We start from the raw sequence: 27,539 nt of genomic DNA, 5'->3' as shown, positions 1-27,539 counted from the left end.
TTTTTATTGTATTGCCCATATTGGTATATAGGGAAATTCACATCTAAAACTAATTAGTTTAACTTACTAGGCTAATGATGTGTCACGCTTACATAGTTTTATTATAAATGATGGTGTTATGATTGTCTGAAGGAATCTATCATGCTTGCGTAGCACGATCGATGTGCGTATCACGAATATCCGACTAAATTTCTTAGTAGATATGTGTGTGTGTTTCACATCGAAATCATCGAATGTGATATGATGTCAAAATTATCAGTGCACATGAAATGATCTGCGTGTCTTAGACACATATATGATTTGAGTCCTGTATGCATAACTCAAACTACGTAAAAGTTATGTATCTTGAGGTTTAGTTGATTCCTGATATATGCTTAGGTTCAATAGTAGACTGTAGTTCATGAAAACCTTATTGGTGAAAGGTGTGCTTTCATGATTTTTAGTGTCATATAAAGTGATGTGATGCATGTGGACGATATGTATGTTTGTGCCCATATCGATGGTTATCGACCTCGAGAGTGGTTATTTATACTTATGCATATATCACTATTTTGGCACCTGTTGAGAACTTGTCACCAAGGATTATCTGTGAGGGGTACGTATGATTAAGATCAGGTAATCCGGTTAGAGTTGTAGATCTCTGTGAGGAATTACACTGTCCAAGAGCGGGTAGCCGCAAAGACAATGAATTCCTGTAAGGAAGTGTATTGTTCAAGACCGGGTATACCATCTAGGGTGGTAATTCCTTGTGAGGTAGTGCATTTCCCAGACCAGGTGATCTGACGTGAATCTTGTTATAAAGAGTATGGTAAATTGTGAAGATTTGCCAAGAGTGGTGGAGATAACTTGTCATGAATCAATAGATTTGGCTTTTAGTTATAGCAGAATTGGATCGTTATTGATTTTAGATCTTGATACAATGTTATGTTTATGTCTTTCGTGGATAGATGAGCTATTCGGTGAGAGAATTACACCTTAGCAAGGTCTCGATTGGAGACAACTAGTTGCGCAAGGTCTTGAGAAATGAGAATAAGTGGAGGTTATTCAGAACGAGTCTGTTAGAAATAGCAAGGACAACAAACAATGACATGATTATGATAAAATAGATGAAACTCATGTTGTGTCTAACGTCATTGACTAAACTAGTAGAAAGTAGTGAACATACACTCTAACTGTCTTAGGTTAAGACTTTCCGCGATTTAGTACAGATTTTGCCATCAAAGGAATCATGTATGAATTTTATCGAGACCGGCTTTTAGCTCCAAACTTCTCTTAGAAACTCATTGTGTGTTGTCATGATCCTGATATGTTGGGATATATGTTGAGAGGCTCACACACATACGTGTGTCCTTGTTGATACCAATTCCCTCAAACTACGATCTCTACGAGAATCCTGCAATGGAATTTCGAGGACGAAATTCTTTTTAGGGGGAGAGTTAAGCCCAGATACATGAGACCATTTGAGAATTTGGAAGAAAAGCCTGTGAAAATATTAGATCGAAGCGAGCGGGTCTTACGATCTAAGACCATTTCTTTTGTCAAGGTGAGATGACAACATTATGGCATCGATTAAAGCATGTGGGAGCCTGAAGCTAATATATGAGATAGTACCCTAATCTTTTCGAGTAAGACTTTTACAGGCAATTTCGATGACAAAATTCTTTTTAGGGGGTAGGATGTAATAACCCAAAAATTTGAGTAATTTTATGCATTTTGGGTCCAAGATCCATTACCGGATCCAAAAGAATATATATAATAAAAGATTTGGGTAATTGGGGTTTGGACCCACATTGGAGCCACCCAGATCCAATTTATGGATCCATTACTCGAATTCAGGTGGATCCATGTGGATCTGTCAAATAGCTGCCAACTCGGATCCACATTAGAGTGGATCCATAACTTATTATTGACCCGGATCCGCCTCTCGCTTGGGACCTGGATCCACTTTGATAGTGGATCCAACATCGTGGGTCGCAGGACCCGAACCGAGCAAGGAATGTAAAAGCTTAAAAAACACGAATCGTGCTTAGGGCACGATTCTGGCAAACAGAGTCAAGAAGGGGAGGGGGTTACGCCCGTCGTTCTCGGAGATGCGAGGAGGGGTACGATACATAAAGGGAGGGGAAACGAGTCTCTCTTTCTCACCTTCTTCTTAGGTTCCCTCTGTATCTCACTCTCTTCCTCAACTCTCGATTCCTCGCTGCAGCAGCAACCCTCACCGGAGCCGGCAACCCTCCTTCTGCGACAGCAACTTCTGAGCGCGGAAACAGGTAGGATTTCTACACCTTTCTTGTTTGGTGTTGATTGTAACTTGTGTGTGTTGTGGGTCGGTCAAGAAAGCACACCTATTGCATGTTCAGTCGTTCTTGTTAGGGTTCTTGGCTGCCAGGAAACAAAAGACAGTAGATGATTGGGGGGTTTCATATTCTAGAGTATGATAAACCTAGATTTGGAGAAAGGGTTCGATTCTTGGTGTTGGGAGACAAGAATCGGGGTCCTCTGTGGTGATGGCAGCGATTTTGGGGGTTTTCTTGCTAAACCCTAACCCGGCAATACCTAATCCCATCAGTTGGGGTTTTTGTCGTAGTATTAGGTAAAACTTGATGAGGGGTGTCGATTCTTGTTTAATTTTTCTTGGTGCGGTCAATGAAAAAAACATATATACTGTTTTCGATTGACAAGAAATACCTAGAAATATTGTTTTGATCTGTAATATCTCCCTGATTTTCTTTCTTGTGTTATTTGGGTGCGTTGGAGTCTGTTTCATTTAGTTAAACTTAACATGCTCCTGTTAACCAATCTTTTGAGGTTGTTTCATTTAATATTACATAGCATGGTTTATGTAACTCTTGTTATCCTAATTTGAGTATGTATAATCCCTGTTAACCGATTGGTGTTTGTTTCATTTAGGGAAACATAACAGGTTTACGTAAATTCCTGATTCACCGCATGCGTCTATTTCATTTAGTAAAACATACCAGGAATTTTTGATAGCTGAATGGAATATGGTTCTTTCTTTGTTTTCCTACGTAACACAGCATGCTGTAGGATACTTACTTAGTCTGTAAAGTATAGTACGTGGCTGAACCGATTGTTATTGCACAAGTTGTATATTAGCTGAACTGAAATGTTAAAGAATAGTTAGTTCATATGGTTGAACGAAGTCTAGTTGGCTTTATTGTTTTCTTGCGTAACTCAGCATGATATATGGTACTTAATTATTCGGTAAAATGTTGTGCAATGACTGAGCGATCCAGGTTTTGTTTTAAGAATTACAGTATGTTAGCTAATGATACCTAGTCGTCACTTCTCTTGTGCACTGAATTTCCTGTGTTTGTATAACTGAAATAGGCTGAATGGGTTTACACTTTCTGTTAATTTCGGCCTAGATTCCACATAAAACCGTAAGTTCTATTACATTCCAACTTCTATTTTAGATCAGGAGTTGTACCTCAATGAAGTCAGTGGAATCATAAACAAATGATCAAACATATGCATTAACTGTCTTTTATCAGAAATTGTACGATTTGAATTGCTTGTATGCAACATATTAATTGCGTTTGAGAAATGAGGTTGTTATATTGGTTTCAATCGTATGATGGTGCACTTAGTGATATATGGATATGTGCATTGCCTAAAGGGGCAATATGAATGGGTTACCCGATGCAGGTACTTGTGCTATTGATTTATGTGCTATGTTAATAAGAGTGATGAAAACTTAATTGTAATTATGGTGTACTTGACTGGTTTAAAAGCACCAGAATACTCTGAGTGGGATTAAGAAATCAATGTGGAAAAAGTATATGGATGGTTTATACACCTTGGTAAAATGACTAAGGTTGGGATCTACTGCTATGGCAGTAGAAGGAAGTTAGGAAATGTCCTGAACTTCGGGAAAATGATTAACTAATAAAACCAGTTTTTGAGGCTTACCTTGGAGAGGGTAGGTGGTACAAAACTTCGAGGACTTGTGTTGTGTTTCGAGCATGAAGTGGCTCGTTGGTCCCCGTCTTCGGAGTTAGGGACCAGGACTACCTATGTGTCCTAGGTGGTAGTTTCATGTCTTCTGCAGAAGTTAGGGATGCATCCTGTCTTGAGTTGAGCCCTTGGGGAGATTCTCTAGGCTATTGGTCGCTTCCTTGGGGATTCAGTCTCAGTTAAAATGTTCGGGTTAATAAAATACTCTTGAATAATATACCCCCGAACGTTCTCTTCTGAGATGGTCACCTGTGCCCGTGTGTACCCGCAGAGTAAGATAATTTAAACACAATTTTAGAGCAGTTAGGTATCACAGTGAGTGGAAATACTGGAGGTATGTGTTTATGTTCTTTAACATGCTTTATATTCTAAGCTTATGATGAAATAAAATTATGAAATGTGTATATACCAGGTAGTTGAACACTTATCGTGAGAGTTGTACATGTTAATAATTATGAAAATTGCAATACACATCTCACTTACTTATTAATGTTACACTCTGTTATTATTATGACTGTTGCATACCATACCTCTCTTATTAATGTTGCACACTATGCTTTACCTGCTTAGTTATGGTTGTTGTATAACTGTTCACATACTCATGTATACGAAGGTTGGCTTCTGTTGCATAAATTGCCTACTTGTTTAGACATATGTTGAGATTCACTTTTGACACCTACATTATATGCTAGACTGCATTAAAAGTTACAGTTTTCCTACTTAGACGTGGTAGTCTAATTCCTATAATTTTTACCATTTTCAGGTAAACGAGTAGACTTATAAGCGGTTGCGGGATGAGATATTGGATCGAGATTGTTGATTTACTGTTCTAGTGATTTCTTGGGTTTATGATAATTTAAATGTTGATATCATAATGAAATGAAATACCTGTGTTGAGTTTTCTCTCAAATGTAATGTTCTGAAATGCTTAACCCTATATTGGTTATTCTTTTCGCTGTTATGGAAAAAAAATCATATAAATTTGGGTTAAAAAATTTTGGGGTGTTACAATGTGTCTTGTCTCCATTATGGGATGAGCTAGTACTTCTTAAGCCTCAATGAGAGGGACCCGCCATTGAACTTAGACAAAGGCAAATGAAAAAAATATATTTTTTCGAATTCCTTCATGGCCTTCGTCTAGAATTTGAACAAGTGTGGGCATCTCTCCTTCATAGATCTCCTCCTATTCCATTGAATGAAGCACTTGGTGAAATTTGTCAAGAAGAGACTCGTCCCGACAAAACAATAGAGGACCAAGGAGGATTATTTGTCGTTTTTACAATGAGTTGGGGCATATCAAACTAGCTTGTCCAAAATTAAAGACCAAGGTGGCTTCCATTGGAGATCCTTCATCCAAAACAAGCAATTAGACAAATAAGAAAGGAAGATAATTCAAAGATTTGTCCATTGCACAATTAGTGGAGGCACTTCAATAATTTGTAAAGTCATCACCTTCTACGTACAGTGCCGCAATCGCATCATCCTCTCCTTCGGGTATGTCCTCTTGGATTCTTGACTCGGGGCCTTCTTTTTGCATGGATTCCCATGCATCTCTTCTATCTGATATATAGGCTCTAACCCATTTTTATCTTGTGCGTGGAACTAGATGCTCTCCGTAAAGTCAATACTTGGAAAGTTGTTAACCTACTTTTAAGAAAGAAGCTCATAAGGATGTATATGGGTGTTTAAAGTTAAAACAAAAAGTGATGGAACCTTAGAAAGATACAAGACAAGGTTAGTTGCTAAAGTGTATTATCAAAAGTATGGTATTGATTATGAAGAAACCTTTGCACCTATAGCAAGAATGATTAGTGTTAGGACCTTAACAATTGTAGCTTTTATTCAACATTGGCTTATTTAACAATTAGATGTCTAAAATGTCTTTATTAATGGTGAGCTTAATGAATTAGTGTATATGGATCCTCCGCCGGGATTTGATATTGAAGATGGTAAGACTCAAACTTAGAAAAGCTTTGTATGGACTTAAATCAAGCTCCTAAAGCTTGGTATGATAGATTTAACAAAGTTATGATAAGTTTGAATTATCGATCATATTACACTGACACTGCTATTTTTGCCAAGAATAAAGGCACTAACATTGTTATTCTCTTGCTATATATAGATGATATGATCATTCCGGGAAGTGATAAAAAGAGAGTTAAAGAAATAAAAAATATTCTTAAGAAACATTTTGATATGCTTGATCTTGGTTATTTGAGATACCTTTTAGGTATAAAAGTGTCGTACATCGTAGATATTATAGCTAAATCAAAAATTTCATATGACAAGTTAATACATTGAAAGTTGTCAACGCAAAATTAAGGTTGAAAGATGGAACTCTTTTTGAAAATCCAACACCATATAGTTAGTTGATTGGGTCTCTAACCTACTTTTCCATTACAAGACCAGATATTGCTCATGCAGTTCACTCAGCAAGTCAGTTTCAACATGCATTAATTATTGTACGTATGAGTGCAGTTTTAAGGATTATAAAAAACTCTATAACTAAAAGTTTTTTTATCCTCCTCTTCTTCTTTAGAATTAATAGCTTATACTGATACAAAATTGGGAGGAAATCCTAATGATAGTCTCAAAGACTGTTTTTTGTCTGTTTTTAGGGGACTCTTAAATATCCTAAAAGTGCAAAAAGCAACAAAAGTCTCATTGTCTTCAATGAAAGCCGAGTATTGTGTCATAACTACGACAACTATAAAAATTATATGGTTAGAAAGTCTTCTCAAAGACATGAGAGTTGTCATCTTTGAACCTTCAAAGATGTGTTGCGACAACAAAAGTGTCATCTACATTGCAAGCAACCACACCTTCCATAAACGGACAAAGCATATAGAGATGGTCTGTCACTATAAAATAGAAGAGTATTTAAGAGGAACAACCGAATTGATGTATATGACTTTCGAGTGCCAGCTAGCAGATTTCTTCACCAAAGCCCTTCTTTCACCTCGATTTATTTTTCTCCTTAGCAAACTTTTGGTTATCATACCACAAGTCTGAAGGGGAGTGTTTATATATATATATATATATATATATATATATATATATATATATATATATATATATATATATATATATATATATATACCATGAACGGACAAAGCATATAGAGATGGATTGTCACTATATAAGAGAAAAGTATTTAAGAAGAACAACTGAGTTGACGTATGTGACTTTCGAGTGCCAGCTAGCATATTTCTTCACCAAAGCCCTTCCTTCACCTCAATTTATTTTTCTCCTTAGCAAACTTTTGGTTATCACACCATAAGTTTGAAGGGGAGTGTTTATATATATATATATATATATATATATATATATATATATATATATTTGTCTTCTGTCATTAATAGGTTCTACCCATTAGGCACAGTTTTGTATTTTTATTTTTATTTTTATTTTTCATTTTATTCTTGTAACCATTGGGACTAGCCCAATGGCTAGTTGGACTAGCCCTCATGCTTCCTACATCTTGTATATATATGGGGTCTCACCCATATTGTTTGTGCTTGTATTCAAGATTTCATTACTGAGACATAGCTGATCTGTTTCTTTTATTCCTCTTGAGTTCACGTGCAGCTACAGCCTTGGTTTGCATGCAGCAAAGAACCAGGCTTGATTTACAATATCATCCATGTATGGCCACAAACTAAACTGTTGCACTGATCGACTTTCGTATCATGTCTTGTTATATACTAATCATATTAAAAACTTTGTAAAAATGGCAATATCCCATATTGGCAGCAGGATCTGACATAGCTAAACAAAGGGAACAAAAAGGGAAAAAACAAGCTGTCACCCTCGATAAAGTTATTTTCATATTCATTGACATATTTTCCCCCTTGAGGGGAAGCAACAATAATAAACAATTGGATTATACATGAGAGAAGCAAAAATGCTATCATTATAGCTATTGTATCCTACTACACTAAATTCCTCTGTTGACAAGCCCATCTGATCTGCCCCTTGGCTTTCCAAACAAGAGAACATAAAAAGAATATATGAAGTAAATAAATATGTCTTAGCACTTACATGGCTGGCAAGCACGTACCAGAGTAATTGGATTATACATGAGAGAAGTGAAAATGCTATCATTATAGCTATTGTATCCTACTACACTAAATTCCTCTGTTGACAAGCCCATCTGATCTGCCCCTTGGCTTTCCAAACAAGAGAACATAAAAAGAATATATGAAGTAAATAAATATATCTTAGCACTTACATGGCTGGCAAGCATGTACCAGAGTAAATAGTACGCAGCACCAGCCCAAGCAGTTTCAGCAAAGATACCAGCTGTCCTTTTCAGCTCTGAAGTTAATGGAAATATTCGGACAAGCCTTGGAACAGATTGAAGTAATATAGTATAATGCAGTGCAGTTTTTGTAGCCAACACAACTGAACCCTCTGAATTATGGAGAAATCTAGCAACTACAATCTGCAAAAGATACAAAAAAGTCGACATGATTGTCTATTGTTACTATTTTCAGCTAAACCTCCAATAGAAAACAACAAAAATAAAACACTCCACAATGTACCAAGAATGCATCTTTAAACACCAAATGATAATTAGGATTACAGGCAGGTTTCTTGAAGGCTAAGAATGCTACACAGGAAACAAGGATTCACATACCTAGTTTCCTAAAAAGGGAATTATCTACACAGATTTCCCAGAGATGATTCTCCGTTTAGAAGGTTGGCACAACAATAAGCAAACACAGATAATTCTGGCAGTGAAAACCTAAACAAGGCCAAGAACTTGATCAATGGAACATTCTGTACACAAAATTCTCTTAAGTTCAACTGATACAAGAATATTTATGATTTTAACTATATATGCCTATAAGCAAAGCTGACACCACTGATAAGCTAATCAGAAAAATGGTTTTTCTTATTAACCAGAGATGCACATTCCAGCTACAAGGATGCATATTGCATATCCTTACGTGTACTTAAACAGTGCCTAAAGTTTTACAACTGACTGGATTTTGAGGTTCCTCATATATCTATTCCAAAGAAACTAATCATGAATAGCATATAGTAATATAAACTTTGGATGCATAAAGATCTCAGAGGAAGGAAATATGTGGGGTCGAATGAGAGCACGCAGATGTTTAAACTTTAAACTAGTATCATCCTGAAAGGTCTTTAATTTTTCTCAAATTAAGTCACTTGCAAGGAGTAACCATACTCAGAGCAAATTGGTCCTCTTAGGAACCACCTCACTTCAGCTTAAGTGATGGAACATCATTTCCATCATGGAAAAGTACAAACAATTTGAGCAATCTAAATTATCAAATTGCGCTTCTAATATTTAGTGCAGCCTAGTAATAAACAATGGTGTCCTGAGTAACATGAGTGGCTTAGTCACAAGGCTCTATGGCATCAATTTAGAAATGAATAAACTGTTACTTTTGTACACTAAATCATATTCTCACATTTGAATTGATACTTTGTATTAACAAATGATTAGTAAAAGCATCACGATATCACAATAGTCAATATAAGGTCATGGCAGAAAATTATAGATAGCATCATCAACTCAACAAAATGCTTTTAAAAAAACGTAAACAAAGTTACCCAGATTAGAAAGTTCAATCAGGGCATCATTTCTGAAATAAAATACAGCTATAAGCACAAAGAGGACAAGACAACTGGCAGTTACTACCAGTAATAAATATCAAACCAACAAAGTTCCACATTTGAAGTTCATAAAGATATGGAAAAGAGTAAACAAGTTCTGTAGTCTCAGGGAAAATAATGTTAAAACCATGAATGCTGTTTAGAAGATCAGAATCATGGCACACTGCACACAACTCAAATACCTACTTCTGGCTCATTAAAAAAAGGTCATGCTTACAAAGCAGATTTGAATAAAATAATCATATTATAATACTCTGCCAATTCGTAGGTCCAGCCACTGCTCACCTTAGGCTAGAACAAAATCCCACACAGGCAATTCACATTGACAGCAGAGTATGATGCTTACCTAGAAGAACGTCTCAACTTGGAAAACTTGGATAGACTCAGCATGAGTCAATGGTGGGCACCCGTGTAATGGGCAATGGCATCTTTCTAGGTCATAGGGTGGTTTGACAATATGGCAGTGAAAGACCCACAGATGGGGATCTCATGCCCTTGGCTCTAAGACAATCAACAATGTACATCATCCCATCCAATTCAACATTAGTCCACCCCATTCATAAGTTATAAAATCACAATAATAACAGCAACACGGAGACTCTAAGCTAGAGTTGGGTATGCTGATTTCTCTTACTGGCCTAATATTGATTCAAAATTTCAAACAGTTAGGATGTCTTCCGACAAGCACCTAGACCCAATTGCCTATATGAATTAGGTGAGCATTAATGTGAACATAACATGCAGCACCTTAAATTTTTCATCATCGAGGACGTTCTACTAAACTAGTACAAAACTAGAGATTGCTTACTTAGGGGAAAACATTTAGTGAAATGGTAAAAATCCACAAAAATTGCAGATGATGAAGTAACACGAATATCTCCAGTAGTCAGTCTATTCCAGCAGGTGGCCAATGGAAGCGTGTCAACAAGATCAAGAAAATATTTTGTTCCTAACAAGTTTTGGAGTAGGATGATGGTTCATTAGATTAATTGCTATGACCAAGGATAATGATGTAATTTTGCATGATGCATTTAATAATTACTGCAGGACCTTTTTCTTGCTTTTCCATGGAAGGAGTTCTCTTCAAACGTCAAATTCCAGAGACTCAAAATGAAACTTGAACTTACATAATTTTAAATCTAAGGTTAAATCAAGTTGTAATATCTTAAGGCTCTGTTCGGAAGCTGGCAGTTGAATATTTAGGATAATTTGTCTCAAACTCCATTCATAATGGCAATTTGGAAGAAGATGTTGTGCATTTGGGGAGTTGAGGACATAGTTTAAGTTTTTTTTTTCCTTTTGTAAAACAAGTTCACAAATACCTCTTCTAGGGGGGGCTTGACAATATCCAGGAGTTGGATGCTTTAGCATTTCCAATTCTGCCAGACGCCTAGCTCCCAAACATAGCATAAATTAAGAAATTAAAAACAATCACTAGGAACATGTATAGAACTTGTCATATTGTCCAGAACATACAGAACTTGCCATTAAGGAGGCAAAACAAGTTTATATAAGTGAAAACAAAAGAAGAAAATAAGAACAGTTCTTTTTACCTGTGGAATAGGCAGCACAGAACAGAAATCTATAATAAATTGCTTTTTCAGGTACCGTTTAGCGATTTGCCCAGGGTCTATAACTAGTTCACCTCTACCAAAAACCCTTGATGATGGAGCAATGAAAGCGGTACGAAATTGCAGATACATGCGAATTCCATAGAACAAGTCAAGGGCAGTGCGCAAAGACATAAGTGTGACAGATAAATTCCGATCAATCGCAAGGCAGTTTGACCCATTATCAACCACTGGAAGGTAAAAAAACAATGGATCCACTAATACTGAAAAAATACAACACACAATAAAAAGCCTGTTCCATTTTAGGAGGGATTTATTTTGTGGGTCATATATTGTCCTATCTGCCACCTTGAGATCCTCAGGAAATACTGCTCGAGAAACACCAAACCGAAGCGATCGACCAAGTGATCTAAGTCCTTGAGACCCTTTCCTCATTCCCTTCCTAAAGGAGTTTGATGTACTCTGGTTTGATGAATTCCACCCTTCCAAGTTAAATCCGCATCGCTTAATACCATGTTGTGAACTTATTGAAGATCGAGAATCCAAATCATCCAGCCTACAGCAAAATCAGCATCCATATCACCACGAACATCCCACTAAGAAACCCAACAATTAAAGCCCAACTTTAGAAACATGAAAGCTTGCACTTAAAGGAAGGTAACTAGAATCATATGTCAACATGGTACAGATATTAGCTATGTATTAGGATAAAACGATGAACCACGTCAAACACCCAACAACAATATGATTATCAAGACCTAAAAATGAAACCTATGAGCCTATGCAGTGATAAACCTACTTATATAAGGACCTGGTCCTGGATAACAAAACCAGCACGAGTGAATATTTGTTGGCATTTAAAAATGATATCAGCTTCTAGAGTCATTCTATTTGAACTTGGATTTCAAATTAAAGCTACAAAATGTCAACACAAATTTTAGAAGTAACCACAACTAAACATTAACAATGAAAATGCCAAAACGTATTGACCTGACTGCAAAAAGTGGAAAATGGAACCTGCATATCCTGTGCTCAATCTTGCCATTCCATTTAACGGATAATTATCTGTGATATGAATACTCTTGAGACACTAGGAAACAAAGCATGGGCAATGCTTATAGTTTATATAAGTTCAGTCAGTCATCGCAGCAGATAAAACAATTCAATCTAGTTCATCATTAGATTCACTTTTCAAGATAGAAAAAAATCAACAGCTTGCAATTCATGAAAACGCCAAAACATCATCTTGTAGTCAACTTGACCACATGAAAAAAGAAATTAGTTCATGATGAACATGATCTAAAGGTTAGTTTTTTCTGTGCACAAGCGTGCACACACACACACAACCTCAGCAAACAGTGAAATGGTCCAATCAACCATGCCACAGTTGGAACTAAACAAATGAACAGTTATTGGTTTTAAACATCTTTTAGGGCATTGCATGAAGGGCCATGCCAAAAAACAAGAGCAAGCCTCAGTTGCTATGCTGATCCAGAATCCATTAATCTGAACAGAAATATATCTTATAAAAAGAAATGACAAAAGCAAGCTTACGAAGCAAATAACACAATGAGACACTTGAAGAAGAAAGGAGTACCTTACAAACTTTTCTCTTTGACCTCCCATAAGTTGTGATCTATAACCACAGTCAAACATTTTTGCTATTGGTTAACTGCTGTAGTCTACTGTAAGATGCTAAACTTTTTAAATTTTAGCCAAACATCAGATAATAAATAAACTGCATCATTTAAACCGAACATTGAGAGAACCACGAAAGCAAATGCACAGAAGGCCTGGAAGGAAAAAAAAACTGTCACAAGGGACCTAAAAACTGCAATAAATAAAATGATGGTCTAATTCTGAGTATTATAGGGAAAACAAAACATAATTGACAATACCATTCAACTCGTGCCAATAAATATAGCAGGAAAATGCTGTCAAGAGATCCTGACTTTGGCCCATGACCTGACAAGTTAGCGACCCAAATGAGGTGGTCATAGGGTTGGGTACAGGCTCAAAATGTAGACCGCTTTAAGTTTTAAGCAAAGCCTGGTTTTGAAAGTCCCAATCAGGCCCTGGCCCAATTAGGAATATCCATGTTATATCTCATGTACAAAATAATTAACATTTTTTGAGATCTCCTAGATAGCTATAGGAGATTTTCAAATACAAGGTTGTTCTGGAAGCTAAACAAAATTGGCCTCTATGTATATGTTACAAATGCAAGCCATGTACCAGGACTTACACCAAACTATAACATAACCAAGAGACAAAGGAGAACCAAAGAAAAGGGAACAAAAAAGCTTATAGGGTTTCATATAGAGAAAAAATATATTTTGCAACCATTATTTTTATTAAAATTTCATAATCACAATCTACAGATAGCAATGGCAACAATAAGATAAAAAATGACAAGTTGGTTGCAATCAGGTATTCTGCTCTAGACACGTGGGCAAGATTCGAACAAGAGCAGGAAAAAAAACACCAATATAAGATTGCAAGAAAACTAGTCTTTTCTTGCTTTCTTTTCTTATTTGAAAATAGTACTCGCTTTGTTAAACAAAAAATGTTAAAACCAACTTCATATGGGAAGGGAAAAAAATCATAGTTAAAAGAATGTGATTTCTTTGTGTAAATTCACTCTTAAATTCCACCTTCGGAGGGATAGAAGGTCCCCATAAAATATATATTTCATGTTAAAATCTTTCATATTCTAGTTGTTTTGAACAGTTTAATGTTCTGTATTTGGTAAACAGTTTGGTTGTAAAGTTGCAATAACTTCATAATTTTCATAGAATTGCCAAAATAACCTATTGATTTCCAAAAAATAAGATCCCTTGATTACAAAATTACTTCTGTTCATATCAAAGTTCTTTTAGAACTATAAAACATTATTATGACTCACTTTAACTCAAGTAGGAAAAAAATCAAAATGTTGCTTTTCTCTAACATTATAATAACTTCATGCAAAGAAAAAAAGGCCGTATTTTAATCTAACTGATTATTTTTCAGGGAAAAATAACTATTCAATTCTACATTAGTTCTATGGAGGTTGATGTACTTCGCTCAGCAAACCATTTCATTGTGAACCAAAACAAATTACTTCATAATCCCTAAATGATCACGAAATTCTTTCGTATCTCACTTGTGCTCAAATGAGCACATTCGTCAAAAATCAAATATTAGGGCATTTTCAGTAAAATTGCAATATTTTCCCTAAAAAAAATCTGCATTCCTATGCACGTCCAGAAAAATTAAAGTTGCAATTCAAACTGTTACAGTTCGCCTCTAGGCAATCTTGCAACAACATGGATGTAGGGATAAAAGCAATGAAAGGGAACATAAACACAGGAGATCCAAAAATTGTACCGTTATGCCAAGAGGCCCAAGACTACCACGAAGAATCTTCACAACCCAAAAGGAATCACGAAATTCGCCAAATAAAACAAACAATATTACGAGCCAAATAACTCCACAAACAGATTCGTCCCACGCAAACAAAGCCCCATCCGAAGGAACCTCAAGTGCCACCCAGGCAACCCCAAGACAGTCCCACCAAATCCATGTGCGCAGGGACCCCTTCTCCAGATCAAAACACCCGAAACCCACCACAGATCCCAAAACTCTTCTTGGAAATCCTAATTCTTGGGGATGAAGAGGAGAAAAAACAGAAAATCATCTGCTTGCGGGAAAGGGAGTGAAAAAAGATTGGTGGGTTAAATCTGAAGGAAATACAAGTGATCATGCCCGAAGATGGGTGGCAGAATTTGCAAGAAAGACTAACAACCTGTCAATATTCCCCAGAAAAGGAAACCTGCCGTTTCTAAAGGAAGGAGGGAAGTTAGACCAAGTTAAGGCAATTGAGAGAGAGAGAGAGAGATTTGCCACGTGAGCATACTTCGGTAAAATGGCTAATGATCAACACGATCACTCTCCTGTCCTGTTCGGGGGGGGGGGGGGGGGTGGCGGGGCGGAGGCAGTTTATCAACTTTTCAAACAAATAAAGAACGATAGATGAACCCCATACATAGCCTTTATGTTGAAAGTTCACAAAGAAAAATATTTTGGCGCATTCTTACCCCCCTCATCTGTCTAGAAGAAATAAAATAGTAAGATATAAGACAAGATACCCGAAATCCACCTAAATGTGCAGTTTTGGTCAGATATGTTTTTCATGTTTATCACAAATAAATTTTCACATTTATGTTAAAAGCACACGGCCACTCTTGATTGATTGAGAGACGCTTTATTATTCAATTCCAAACATCATTGGGAACATCTTTTTCAAGGTTGCTAAGTATTCAGATTATTTTCAAAACTTGAATCCGAATACCTGTTTGATCAGATTCTACAATTTACATTTGATTTTTTTGTTGTGTGCAAATTTATGATCTTTAAATGCTTTTTTATTTACTTGTATCTATTTACATTGAGATGGAATCTACCAACACCACATTTCTACACCATTCATGAGCTATATGTTACAGTGGTGTGCCATTTAGAGTGCTTCTCATGGGTGACACGAGTCAGATACGCTATGGGATGCTACCACAACCCTAACACATAATGAACATCATTTTGATATTTCTAATGGTTGTCAATATTTTGTAATAATATTTTAATAAAAACTTTAGACTAACGTATTTATAAAAATATTTTATTGATTAAAAAATAAAAAACCATGTCCTTGTGACATATTTCTAAAAAAAAAAAATTGAAAATGGCATATTGAACTCAAGAATTGTGTGAGGCCGTACACATTTATTTGTGACGCAGTTGGTAAGAGAATGTTTTTGGCAACTTCATCCTTAAAAGTTAAAACCACATTTTTTGGCAAGACCGCATTTTGAAGCCATGTTACCATCATAATGCAAGGATCCCAAACATGCCTTTATTATTCAAATCACGAGAGAGTAGGGCACTGTTATCGTCGCAAAAAAATTTCCTTCTCTGCGGGAGAGCGGGGAACCATTCTATGAGTCAAACTCGACCAAAGTTTGAAAATGATTTTTGAAAATACTCGCCTCTGTTTTGAAAATAGCGAAAAAATTTGTAGGATGAGGCTCGCATGTCGGTATGAGGTTCGACCATTCCTGGCACCTTTACAAGGGGTAATTGAACCAAGGATCAAAAGTGTGTTTAACTTACCTAAATTAACAAAATTTGTATTCTATCCTAAATACACAGGGAATCCAGGCATGTGCTATGAAACTTTTGTAAAATGCACATTGAAAAACATAATGTATGCTTTGGAAAATATCTTGGAATGGGAAATATTGCTGAAAAAAATGGGAATCGATTTCTCAGAGAAACCTTGATAAAATGTATTTTTTTTTAGAACCTTGAGAAAATCGTGAAGGAATTGGAAAAATGAGTGAAAATCCTCGAAAAATGGAAGGAATTTTGGAAGAAAATAAACACTTGGAGAGAGACTATTTGTCGGAAGACTCCAACCTTGAAAATTGCTTTTGGAAAATTGTTGGAAGTTCATAGGAAAATTCTTTTAAGAAGGGAAATCAAACCTTAGAAAATCAAAATTCTGGAAAATCAAATCTCGAGGAATTGGAAATCGATTTTGACTTGAAGATTCTCTTTGGAAAGTTGAGAAACGGATTCTAAGAAAGAATATTTTCTAGGAATTTCAACTTAGATGATTTGGGAAATCGTTGAAAATTCAAGGGAAAGCTTTTCAAGAACAAAAAGTTCAAAATTTTGAGAAAATCAAAACTCTTTAAAATTTTGCAGGATATCTTTAAGAAATCGATTTTCTTGAAATGAGACTTTCTTGTTTTTTATCAAAAAGAAATGATGCAAGCTATCCTAGATGAATGAATGCCATTTTATGAAGAACTTTTAGGGAAATTTTGAGAAAATATGCATTTTAGAATTGAATTAAGGTAAATTCACTACATATTCTGACTATGTCCATAAATATGCTTGGAATTTAACTTAGCTAACTCTAAAATATTTTTAAAATGGAAATATGCTATGATTTTTTTTTTTAGAAAATAGCCTAAGAGTGTAAGCTCAGTGTGGCTAATAGAAAGATGTCAAATCTAAGTCTCGTCTGTATTCTGACTATGGCCACAAATACGAACTCCACCGAGTTTGTCAACTCCCTAAGAGTTGGTGCATGTGTCATTCGTGTTCATCCATGGTAATTTTCAAAGAAGAATGCATGAGTCAACATCAGGATAATATGAGAATTTAAACTATATGATAAGCATCCTAATCTAAGCAGGAAAATAACTCTTATTCTAAATTTACACTTAAAATTTTACATCAATGACAAAAAAATAAAAGAAAAGGCAAGCTAACAGACTAAGCTCCTCCATTTGAATGCTCCTGCAAAACTTGAAATTAGGTTAGTGCAAATATGTAGGTTTTTCCAGATTTTTCGATAATATCCAGAAATCATCGGATTTATCTAGATATAAACCCCAATCTGATGCCTCCTTGATATGAATATGATTTGAAATCATGAAAATGTCAGAAAATAGGATAACAAAGATTTAAAATTCGGAATTGTGGTTAAAATGAAAAAAATACTCCTAATAACGAGGTTATACCTTTGAAATTAGGGTTTTTTAAGGAATTTTGATAAAATTCGGGAGTTTTGAAATTTGAATGATGATGAAATTGAAGATGGAATATGATGACATGCTAAACATGATGGGACTATAAAATCAGAAAGAATTTTTGTGGATTTTGGCCAAAATATTGAATTTCATCTGTTTTTTGCGCGGATCGGGGTCCTGCGGGAATCCTTTTTGATAATGCGGCTAAATCGAATATCCAACGACTTCAAAATCATGCCAAATTTGACATGGAACATCCTATTATTCTCAAAACAGAATAGAATAACAAAAATGCATGAAATGGTATCATCTAAGTGCAAAAATTTGAACAAAGTCCTAAATATGTAAATTTTGCCCGCGGGCGCGAACCAAACACGGTATTTAATGCGATAACAAAGTAATTCACCATAGAAATATCTAAGACTTTGCAGGCCGTTGACAGACATAAAAATAAACAACTTTGGCTTTTGCAGCCCTAGAATTTGATCTACAATGACTTCAGTAGCATAGATCCAATTCTGATACGCACGAATTTAATAGGATTATCCACACAAAAAAATAGTAATATGCCACAAAAAATTTTGAAATTTTAAAAGGATATTGCTGACACATAAACAAACGAATTTCATTTTTATTAAATACGATAACTACTTTGTAATTCCGAAAAATATGAACGAGCACCAAAACTACCGATTTGTTCTAAAATTACTGAAAAGTGATCAAATCTATTCCAAAAATTATAAAATTTTAGACCCAAATAGTGGACATCCCGAACATGAACTTTCCCTTTTGTAGCCTCGGATTTTGAGTTATACCCCAGAGAGCAACAGTCGACTCAAGTGGATCCAGAGTCCCAAGAGCTCATATCAGACTCTAACACATGTCCTCTGGTCTCAGGTTTTTGACAGGCAATAAAGTATTTCAAAAATATATGATAAAATCATATTAAATAATAGATCGAATCCTGAGACTGCTGCATTTTTTGGATCGGTAATCGGATCTCCCATGAGGGAGATCTCGATTTTACAATTTGGGTCTTGATGCATCCATCGTTTTCCTCACCCAGAAACCCAGTTTGGTATTTCAGACTTTGAATAAAGCAGATAATTTCAAATGTTTTCGAATTTTTTGCAAAATATCAGGAACAACCATCCGCATATTACATAAATTTTTTGGGATTTTTTTGAAGAAAATACGAACATGAGAAAACGAGTGGACTACACGCTAAATTCAGAACTCTACATAAATTAAACAGGAAATGATGAAACTACATAATATGCATGCTAAGCTGAAGTAAATCATGAAAATATTAATAAAATGCATCTAATATGAAAAACATGCTGATAAAGATGATATGATGCCGATAGATCAAGGAGACATTTGATTTTGTTCGATATACACCATTGAGAAGGGGAGTTCGGTCCATTGGTTTGGGCGAATCCACCTTTCACTTGGCATTCCGAGAGATAGGCTCATATGGTGAGTTTGCATTATTCATGAATCCATTTTCATCTAGATTTTTTATTTGTACTCACAGCCATCGTTCTTAATAGATCCGCATTTCGTTACGAAATAGGAAACTATCAAGGAGAATAGTATTTACCTTGATATTAGTAGTGGCGATGGACGTCAACTCCTTGGTACTCGGCTGTCACTCAGCCACTAGTTTGGAGGAAAGAAGGTGGAGGTCAGCTCCTCAATGTCGGGCTGCTTCTTGGTGATCCAAGTACTCCTTGAAGGTTCAGCTACTCCTTGAAGGTTTGATGAAAGGTGGAAAGAAGGAAAAAGGGAGCTCAAGGGGAGGCGTGTTATGAGAGGGATCTAGAGAGGAAGATGGGAGCTTTCAAAATGCAGGATGCTTGGATCCTTGGGTACTTTGGTGTTCCTTGGATGTTTGACTGAAGGAAGAAGGATGGAGGAAGACGGCTACACGTGATGGAAAGTGGAAGATGGAAGGAAATAAGGAGCTAGAAGAAATCGTGTGGTAGGAGAGAGAAAGAGGAGGGAGAGCACCAACCAAAATTCCAGATGATTAGGTGGGTCGACCCTTTTAGGAAAAGCAAGTAGGACGACTTTGATTTTGAAATTTTTCATTTGCTTTTACTAAAACATAGCTAAAGGTTAGCTACTTTCAAGGGGAATCAAATGTGGCACCATCCTAAGATGGGCTCCATGTGGCCTTTTTGAAATAATGAATAAAAAAAATAACAAAGAAAATATTTTTGGGGATGGTGCCACCTCAGAGAGGATGGCTCCTACTTTTTTTGGTCTTTTGAAAAAGCTAAAACAAAACCTAATTTAAAAGAAGCTAATGTGGCGCCACCTCAGGGTGGGGGGCACTTTTTATTTTGAGATAAAAACAAACAAAATAAAGAAAATCGCTTTTTTTGGAGGGGTGCCACCTCAGAGGGGGACGACTCCTCTTTTATTGGATTTTCAAATTTCAAGCAAATCTTTACCTTTTTGTGAGGGGGAGTACATGTGGCGCCACCTCAGGGTGGACCCACATTGCTTTTGGACAATAAAAATAAAAGAAAAGGAAAATCATCAGATGGCACCACCTTAGGGTGGGCTCTTCATGGAATTTGAATTTTGGAGATGCCTTAGGGTGGCGCCACCTTAGAAGAGGAAGCTCTTACCTTTTAGGCTTTTTTCAGAAAGCTTAAGCAAAAAACTAATTCTAAAGAAAAGCTAATGTGGCGCCACCTCAAGGTGGACCCCACATTGCCTCTTTATTGGTTGAAATTCAGAAACACAAACTTAAAAAGGAAAAAGCAAAACTTTACACCTCTTTTTGGAATTTTCATAAAAACCTATGCTAATTGGCAATTAAAAAACATTACTTGGCCTAACTGTAGAAATTTTTGAAAGAAAGTGGCCCTTCAGGGCAAATTTCTAAAACGATTTTGAAATTGCTGATAAAAGGATTAAAATAAAGAGATTTTCGAAAATTCAAAATCTTTTTTTGCGAATTTGGGATAAAAATTCTAGGTTCAGAGCCTCGTCCCCTTCTTCAGGCAGAGCTGGTCCAGCTGACAAAATTTAAGAATCAATATTGAAAATTATCCAGATTGTTTTTCGAAGAAAACATTTTGAAATTCAGGGTCATGGGGGTTAAAATGGAAAAAGATGACAATTTTGAAGATCCAGGGGTTGAAAATTGATTTCAAAAGAGTTTGAAATTTAAATCTGGATTGAGAATTTTAAAGTCACGAGTTCTGGACCTCGAAATGACATGTTATGCAATGAAATGTGGTGCGATGATATGCAATAACATGTCTCGAGAAATACAATTCTGACCCAGAGATTGGAGATTCCAGTTTCCTGTTAAGAGTAAGACTTTGAAAATTTACGACTGAAAGTAAAGATTTGAGCCAAAATATGAAAATTTTGAGAATTGTAGATAAAATTTGGAATTTTTGCAGAGTCCAGGCTCAAAAATTAATATTTTGCCCTCTGAAGCTCTCGGAGGACTAGTTGTGATGACTGTGTGGAAGTGTCAGGGAGGTGAGTGAAAATTTGGGGTGCTTACAGATGCCCCTCTTTGCTACTAAGCCAGTTTAGGACTTCGCTTAGTTATTTCTCAAACTTGCATTTTTTCAAAATTCCATAACACATGCCTGATTCTTTGTGCATTCTTGTAAAATAGAGCATAATTTAGATAATTTAACTTAGTTAAAGCACACAATTGATCCTTGGTTCGATTACCCCTGGTAAAGGCCCCATGAATGGTTGAACCTCGTATCGACAGGCGGATCCCATTCCACATAATTTTCCCACAAATTTTCAAAACAGAGGCGAGTGATTTTCAAAACCATTTTTAAAACTTTGGTCGAGTTTGACTCGCAGAATCGTTTCTCTCACTCTCGTAGAGGGAGGGGGGGGGGGAATTTTACGATGATAACACCTACCGTGCTGTCAATCAAGAGATCGATGTTTGGAAGTGGATAATCATCCTTCAGAGTTGCTTTGTTTAGATCTCTGGAATCTATGCAAATTCTCATCTTGTCATTCTTCTTGGGAATGATGACTATATTGGCTAGCCAATCTGAGTAGTCAATTGCTCAGATGAATCCTGCTTTGAGTAGGCCTTCAAGACCTTCTTTGACTTGTTCCACCCTGGGATCCATTTTTCTCAACTTTTGCTTGTCTGGCTTGACGTCTGGCTTTAGAACGAGACGATGCTAGACTAACTTAGGATCTAGTCCGGGCATATATTCGTAGGTCCATGCGAACACTTCCTCATGTTGTTTGAAGAATTTGGTGAGCCTCTCTTTCTTTGTCGGACTCAGACTGGTGCCGATATTGAGAATCTTAGGAGTATCTTCTGAACTGATATTGATATCTTCAGTCGGATCTTGGACCAAAGCGGACGGTTCATCCTGCTTCTGAACTAAGGCAAACTCTGGAAATTCTTGAAAAGATGGATCGAACTCCGCAAGTTCTTCTGATTGCCTTGCAACTTTGCCATCTTTTGTTCTTGCTTTGATTCAATGAATTACTGCTGGTCTTGAAAAAGCCTTTGGGTTGAGAACGAGCCTCTTAATTGATTGGGATGACATTCTAAAAATTGAAGAAGAAACTTTATTCAGGGAAGATTGCCCATCATAAGACAAATAGCATTTGGAAAGGTGCATGAATGAAATGAAATTGTAAAGATTGATAACAGAAAATGAAGAGATAGAGCAAGGAGATAGATGGCATCCAAATAGACAAAGAAAACTTGAAATTTTATTGAATTTGAATTAATCAAAGACTTTGATGGAATGAGACATTATTTTGATGGAAAAGAATAGAAAAAGAATGATAAATATTGTTCTCAATGTGCCCCCTTGATGAAAATAGTCTTCTTCTGCGATCTTTTTTCGGAGAAGCTCAATCCTGCTCTGTGAAGATGATGCTCTAGGATCACTGGTTCAATCCGACCATCTTCGTTTTTTCTCAAGCCCTTAAAAGGTTGGTACCCATGTTTCAGTAGCAGATCGAATCCTTTCTTAGCTTTCATAAACTGAGAAAACAACAAATGATCTCTGAAAGTACTGTAATTGAGCCGACCTCCGATCTTGAAAAACTGAGGACCCCTCCATCGGGTCATGGCTACCATATGCACTGATGGAGCTAATGCTTGAAGTATTTTTAGACTCTTTCCGAGACTGATTTATTCTTTCTCCCTGATGCTAGGGATATGTAAATGTGGGTCTGGGGATCATAGGTTGTGGAAACCTTTTTTCTAGATCTTCTCCTAGTAAAGTTGTGATCATTCTTCCTTTCGACCACTTGATGCATTGATGTAGAGTAGAAGGTACTGCATTCGCATTGTGGATCTAGGTCCTTCCGAGCAGCAGATTGTAGGTAGGTGGTACATTAACCACATGGAAGATGACTGAATGTACTGAGTAATTGATGAAGACCTCTAGGAAGATCTTTCCTCTGGTCGTTTGGTCGTGGTTGTCAAATCCGTAGATAGTGATAGGATCCAGAATGTACTCCTCTTCCTTAATGCCAAGTGCCTTTGCGGTCATCTCAGGATATGTGTTGAGGCTACTGCCTCTATCGACTAGTACATGAGGTACAATCATCCCCTTGTTCGAACGACAATGTACAACGCATTATTGTGGAATGCGTGAGGCTTTGGGAGATCCTCATCTGAAAAAATGATTGGTGCATTAGTCATTGCCTGATTGACAATTTGGGCCATATCTTCTGGAGTTGTACTGGGCTTTACTTTGATTTTTCTCAGCAGGTCGTCCAGTACTTGTTGGTGCTTGGTAGAAGCTTGGGCTAAGTCCAGAATTGAGACATTGGATAAAGCGGTCAATGACTTTTGAATCGACGTCTCTCCTTTTTCTGGAATGGACTTGATGAAATGTTTAGGGAATCCGAGAATCCCTCTTGCTACCTCAGGGGATGCCCTTGCAGACTCTCCAGATACTTTCAACTTGCCAAAGGCTGAAATGAGGTCTATTTTCTTGTATCTGGGTGGTGATTGTCGTAGCACTAAAACTTGATGTTGGGCTCAAAGATCTTGACTGGAACACGACTTAATGTATTCTTATGGCTGAAAAGGTTGTTTTGTAATCATCACTGTAGCATGCCGAGGAAAAGGCTGCTTCAGTATGTCCATTTTTTCTTCTTTATCTCCTTCCACTAGGAGAGTCCTGGATGATGTTCTTAAGTACAAAACAATTTTCAGTATTGTGTCCCACCGTTCGATGAAACTTGCAAAATTGGTCGTTCAACCTTCCCATGAGCACAGAGGGATCAACCAACCTAGGCAACTTGATCATTTTTTTTGACAACATATACTCAAGCATGTCCTCGAGTGATTGGTCAAGGGGAGTAAACTTTTTGTCATAACTCCACCCTTCATGCTTGGTCTTCTCACGCAGTTTTGATCCTTGGTCCTATTAAGGAGGCTTGTTGTATTGGAGAGTGAGCTTTCCTTTCTGATCTCCCTTGGTATTTGCGTTGCTTGCGCCATAGCAGTAGTCTTTCTTCTACCCCTTGTGATGATTATGCTTGTTGTTATTGTTGGCAGAATAAGTGAAATGAGCCTTCTTTTTCTGTTCATTCTGGTGGTTGTTCTTGGTAAAAGTGAAGCCTTCATAGACTCCGTTTTTCACACTTAGTTTGAGTCATTCAGCTCATTCTGTCAACTCGATGAAAGTTTTGGATGGCGAGGTGGAAATTAAACCTCTCAGAGGCTATAAAAAATTGTTGAGGATCAGTGACAATGCGTGTCTCTCTGATATGGGGTCCCTCATTTTGTTGCAAGCTGACCTCCATCGGTAAATGAAATCCCTTGCATTCTCATCTTCTCTCTGTCTGAGATTGCAGAGATGACTCAATGTTGGGAGTGCCTCTGTGTTGAACAAAAATTGCTCAATGAACAAATTCACCACCTTATCAAATTCCTTTAACTCGATGGGGTTTATGTATTCCGCATACTAGGCTGCGGGGAAAGCGAAGGAATAGAGCTTTGTTGTCTCTCTTGAACTTGGAGCATTCGGCAAAGAACATGGCGAGGTGTGCTTTGGGGTCACCCGAACCGTCGAACTTGATGAATTTTCTCATAAGGTTTTCAAGATTATCGTCCCCTTCTAAGCCATCGTAGAAGTCTTCGCTAGTGAAGACTTTCTTGCCCTTGTCGCGGGCTTGTAGATCCTTGACTACTTTTGTCATTTCCTTGAACTGAGCTTGCAGTGGATTTTTTATGACCTTATTCTTTAGCTTGCGTGCAACCCCTTGCTCTTGAGCAAATTTTTGGAAAGTTGGTGTTATCTTGTATTCTTCATCAGTATCTTCTGCTAAATCTACTTCATCTGAAATGTGTTCTAGCTGAACATGCTTCTTAAAAGTTTCCACCCGTTTCTTGGCCATGTGACCCTGGACCTTTTGTCTGAATGAATTCTTTTCTAAGCTGGTTTTGGCCTGCTCGCTCATCATTTTTTTCATCATCTTTTGGAACATGACATACATTTGAGGATTTATGCCATCATTCTCCTGTTGGCCTTGATTCTTGATCGAACATGGGGAGTCTATCTCTTCTTCTGAAGCTGATGAGTATGTGATGCACTGAGATGAGGTTGTCTTTCTTCCTGACCTTGTCTGAACCATCAAATGCGGGGAATGCTCTCTGCAGGGCAAAGACCTGGTTAGACTTTGAGAAAAAATTTGGATTTTGAAAGAAAGTATTTGTTGGAAATATGGTAGACAATTGGAAGAGTATCCCATTACTAGGGATTGGGTCATCGCAGGAATCACGACAATTGTGTTGTCGTTCTTTGCAAGAGAAATAAACAACGGAAAATGTGCCTTGTTACCTAGGCGAGGTCGTCAAACCATGATAAGCAGAGAGAAAATTTTATTGGAAAAATATGATTTTATTGATTTTGACAAAAAGGTGGAGGGCAAACAATTTGCCACCATTCATAATAGTCGGCAGATATTTTAGGACCAGGAAAGAAGTTGAGGGTAACAAAAGAATCTCAGCTGTAGCGGGTAGAATGATATGCTCCTGACCATTGTGCGGATGTGAGATCGAATTTTGGCATTAACCCTGATAGTAGTCGAGCTTCTACATACTGATGTCTTTGAGAGAATTGTCGAACACACCGCTCTGGCTGATAATAAGTGCAAAAGAAAGGTCCTAACAACTTGAATTGCTTTCAATAAGCATACGTATATCTGGGAGGAGATAACTTTCGGTTAAAATAGTCTCACACGACTTCCTCTTCCTGAATGTTGTCGATCATGGACTGGTACTATGCTACTGGAAAGGGTTCTTGGCCATTGTATTTTAAGGAACTTGCTCGGGCTGGAATATGCTGGAAGAACCAAGATTGGAGTGCGTAAGTGCATCCTTCGACGAGAATGGATTCTCCGAGTGTGAAATGAGTCAACTCTCGGTACAGGAAAGCAAGTGTTGCCATGGCTATGGAGAGACAACTAGTTTGTTGACTTCCCCATCTTCTCAGGAGCTGGACTATTCTGATGTCCACGTAGTTTTGTCCATCTGGGAAAAAGGTCAGTCCTACGATGCACATAACCATTGCATTTTGAATCCTCTCTCTAGCTGTTCTTGATAGTGAGTTGTCTTCGACGAATGTCCCATATTGTTGGTATAACTCAAGCAGATTGACATATTCATTTTCGTCCATCTGAATTAGAGGCCAAGATCGACGGTCTGTCAGGTGAGCCAGGGCGTCTCAGGGATCCAAACCCTTGACATTAATTCAAAATTATTGCTCCAATGGATCTCCTGGCTGACCAGCTGGTTCTGGCAATCCCATAATTTTTGAAAATCCATACATTAAAAGGGTCTTCTCTCCCCATGGGAACCAGAAGGTACAAGTGCGCGGGTTCCACCGCTCCGCCATTGCATGGATCAGGTTACCGTTGATGATTTGCTTTTCGACTGCTGATGCAAATTCTAATCCACATTCACTCAAGTGGTCCGGGAACATACGAGAAAAGCTTTTAAGCCACAAATAGTACCACCAGGGAATGAAAGATCCGGTGTTGAGGGCTCGGTGTTCGAGAAGACCTTGTCGCACCTCGTAAGAGATGTGACCTTTAGGGAAGATAGGATCTAGCTGACTGGATGCCATCAGACTGAAAGGTGGAGGAAAACTCAGAATTAGACTTAGGAGAAATATAGAAATTTTGAAAGCTTGCAGGCAGGATAGAAATGAGATGAAAATTTGAGGTCCAGAAGAAAGGTAGAAAAAGAAAGTCACCTGGACTTTTTGAGGAAAATAAAAGATTTTAAGAAAATTGTTCAGGGTTTTGAGGAAATAAGAGTTTTTTTTTGAAAAATGAGGGTATTTGGAAAATCATCTAATATTTTAGAGAAATTAAATATGAGAAGGATAAAGGGAATGTAAATAAAATACAGACAATCACATCCTGCACAATCATTTATGTGCACACAACACTCACTAAGAGGCTGACTCTAAATGCATCATTTTAAAAATAATTGTAGGACCCTAATGCTAACTCTAGGCTCAGATCATCTTTGTCCAATCCAGTTATGCCGACATACTCGAGTCGAGACCCGAAGTACGTGGCATAGAATTTCAACTTTGGTTCTAAGCTTGTGTTTTCCAACATCCTTGAGCGCCTACCGATATACTTCAGACTATGGCCCTTAGTACGTGGTAGGAGGCGTCAACCCAAATAAGTGGCCCAGTTATGAGGCTTTGTCCCGAACTATGATTCTAGAAGAGAGCCCAACAACGTGAAGACCGGATAGAGATAGGTA

General features: G+C 37.2%; 1 protein-coding gene across 1 annotated transcript in view; it reads right to left on the bottom strand.

Moving 5' to 3' along the window:
- The window catches only part of LOC149819568 (putative cyclic nucleotide-gated ion channel 5), a 36,453-nt gene extending 21,430 nt beyond the window's left edge, over positions 1–15,023 (bottom strand). Inside the window, exons 1-4 of the mRNA XM_089983259.1 lie at positions 14,568–15,023; positions 12,796–12,991; positions 11,181–11,754; positions 8,210–8,422 (exon numbers count right to left, since the gene is read on the bottom strand). Coding sequence (XP_089839385.1) covers positions 8,210–8,422; positions 11,181–11,754; positions 12,796–12,854 — 846 coding nt within the window. The 5' untranslated portion in view covers positions 12,855–12,991; positions 14,568–15,023. The remainder of the gene's footprint in view (positions 1–8,209; positions 8,423–11,180; positions 11,755–12,795; positions 12,992–14,567) is intronic.
- Between the last annotated feature and the right edge of the window lie 12,516 nt (positions 15,024–27,539).

Source organism: Nuphar pumila, chromosome 12 (assembly GCF_984573655.1).
Source record: "Nuphar pumila chromosome 12, dmNupPumi1.hap1.1, whole genome shotgun sequence".
NCBI lineage: Eukaryota > Viridiplantae > Streptophyta > Magnoliopsida > Nymphaeales > Nymphaeaceae > Nuphar > Nuphar pumila.
This window is presented reverse-complemented; position numbering and strand designations above follow the sequence as displayed.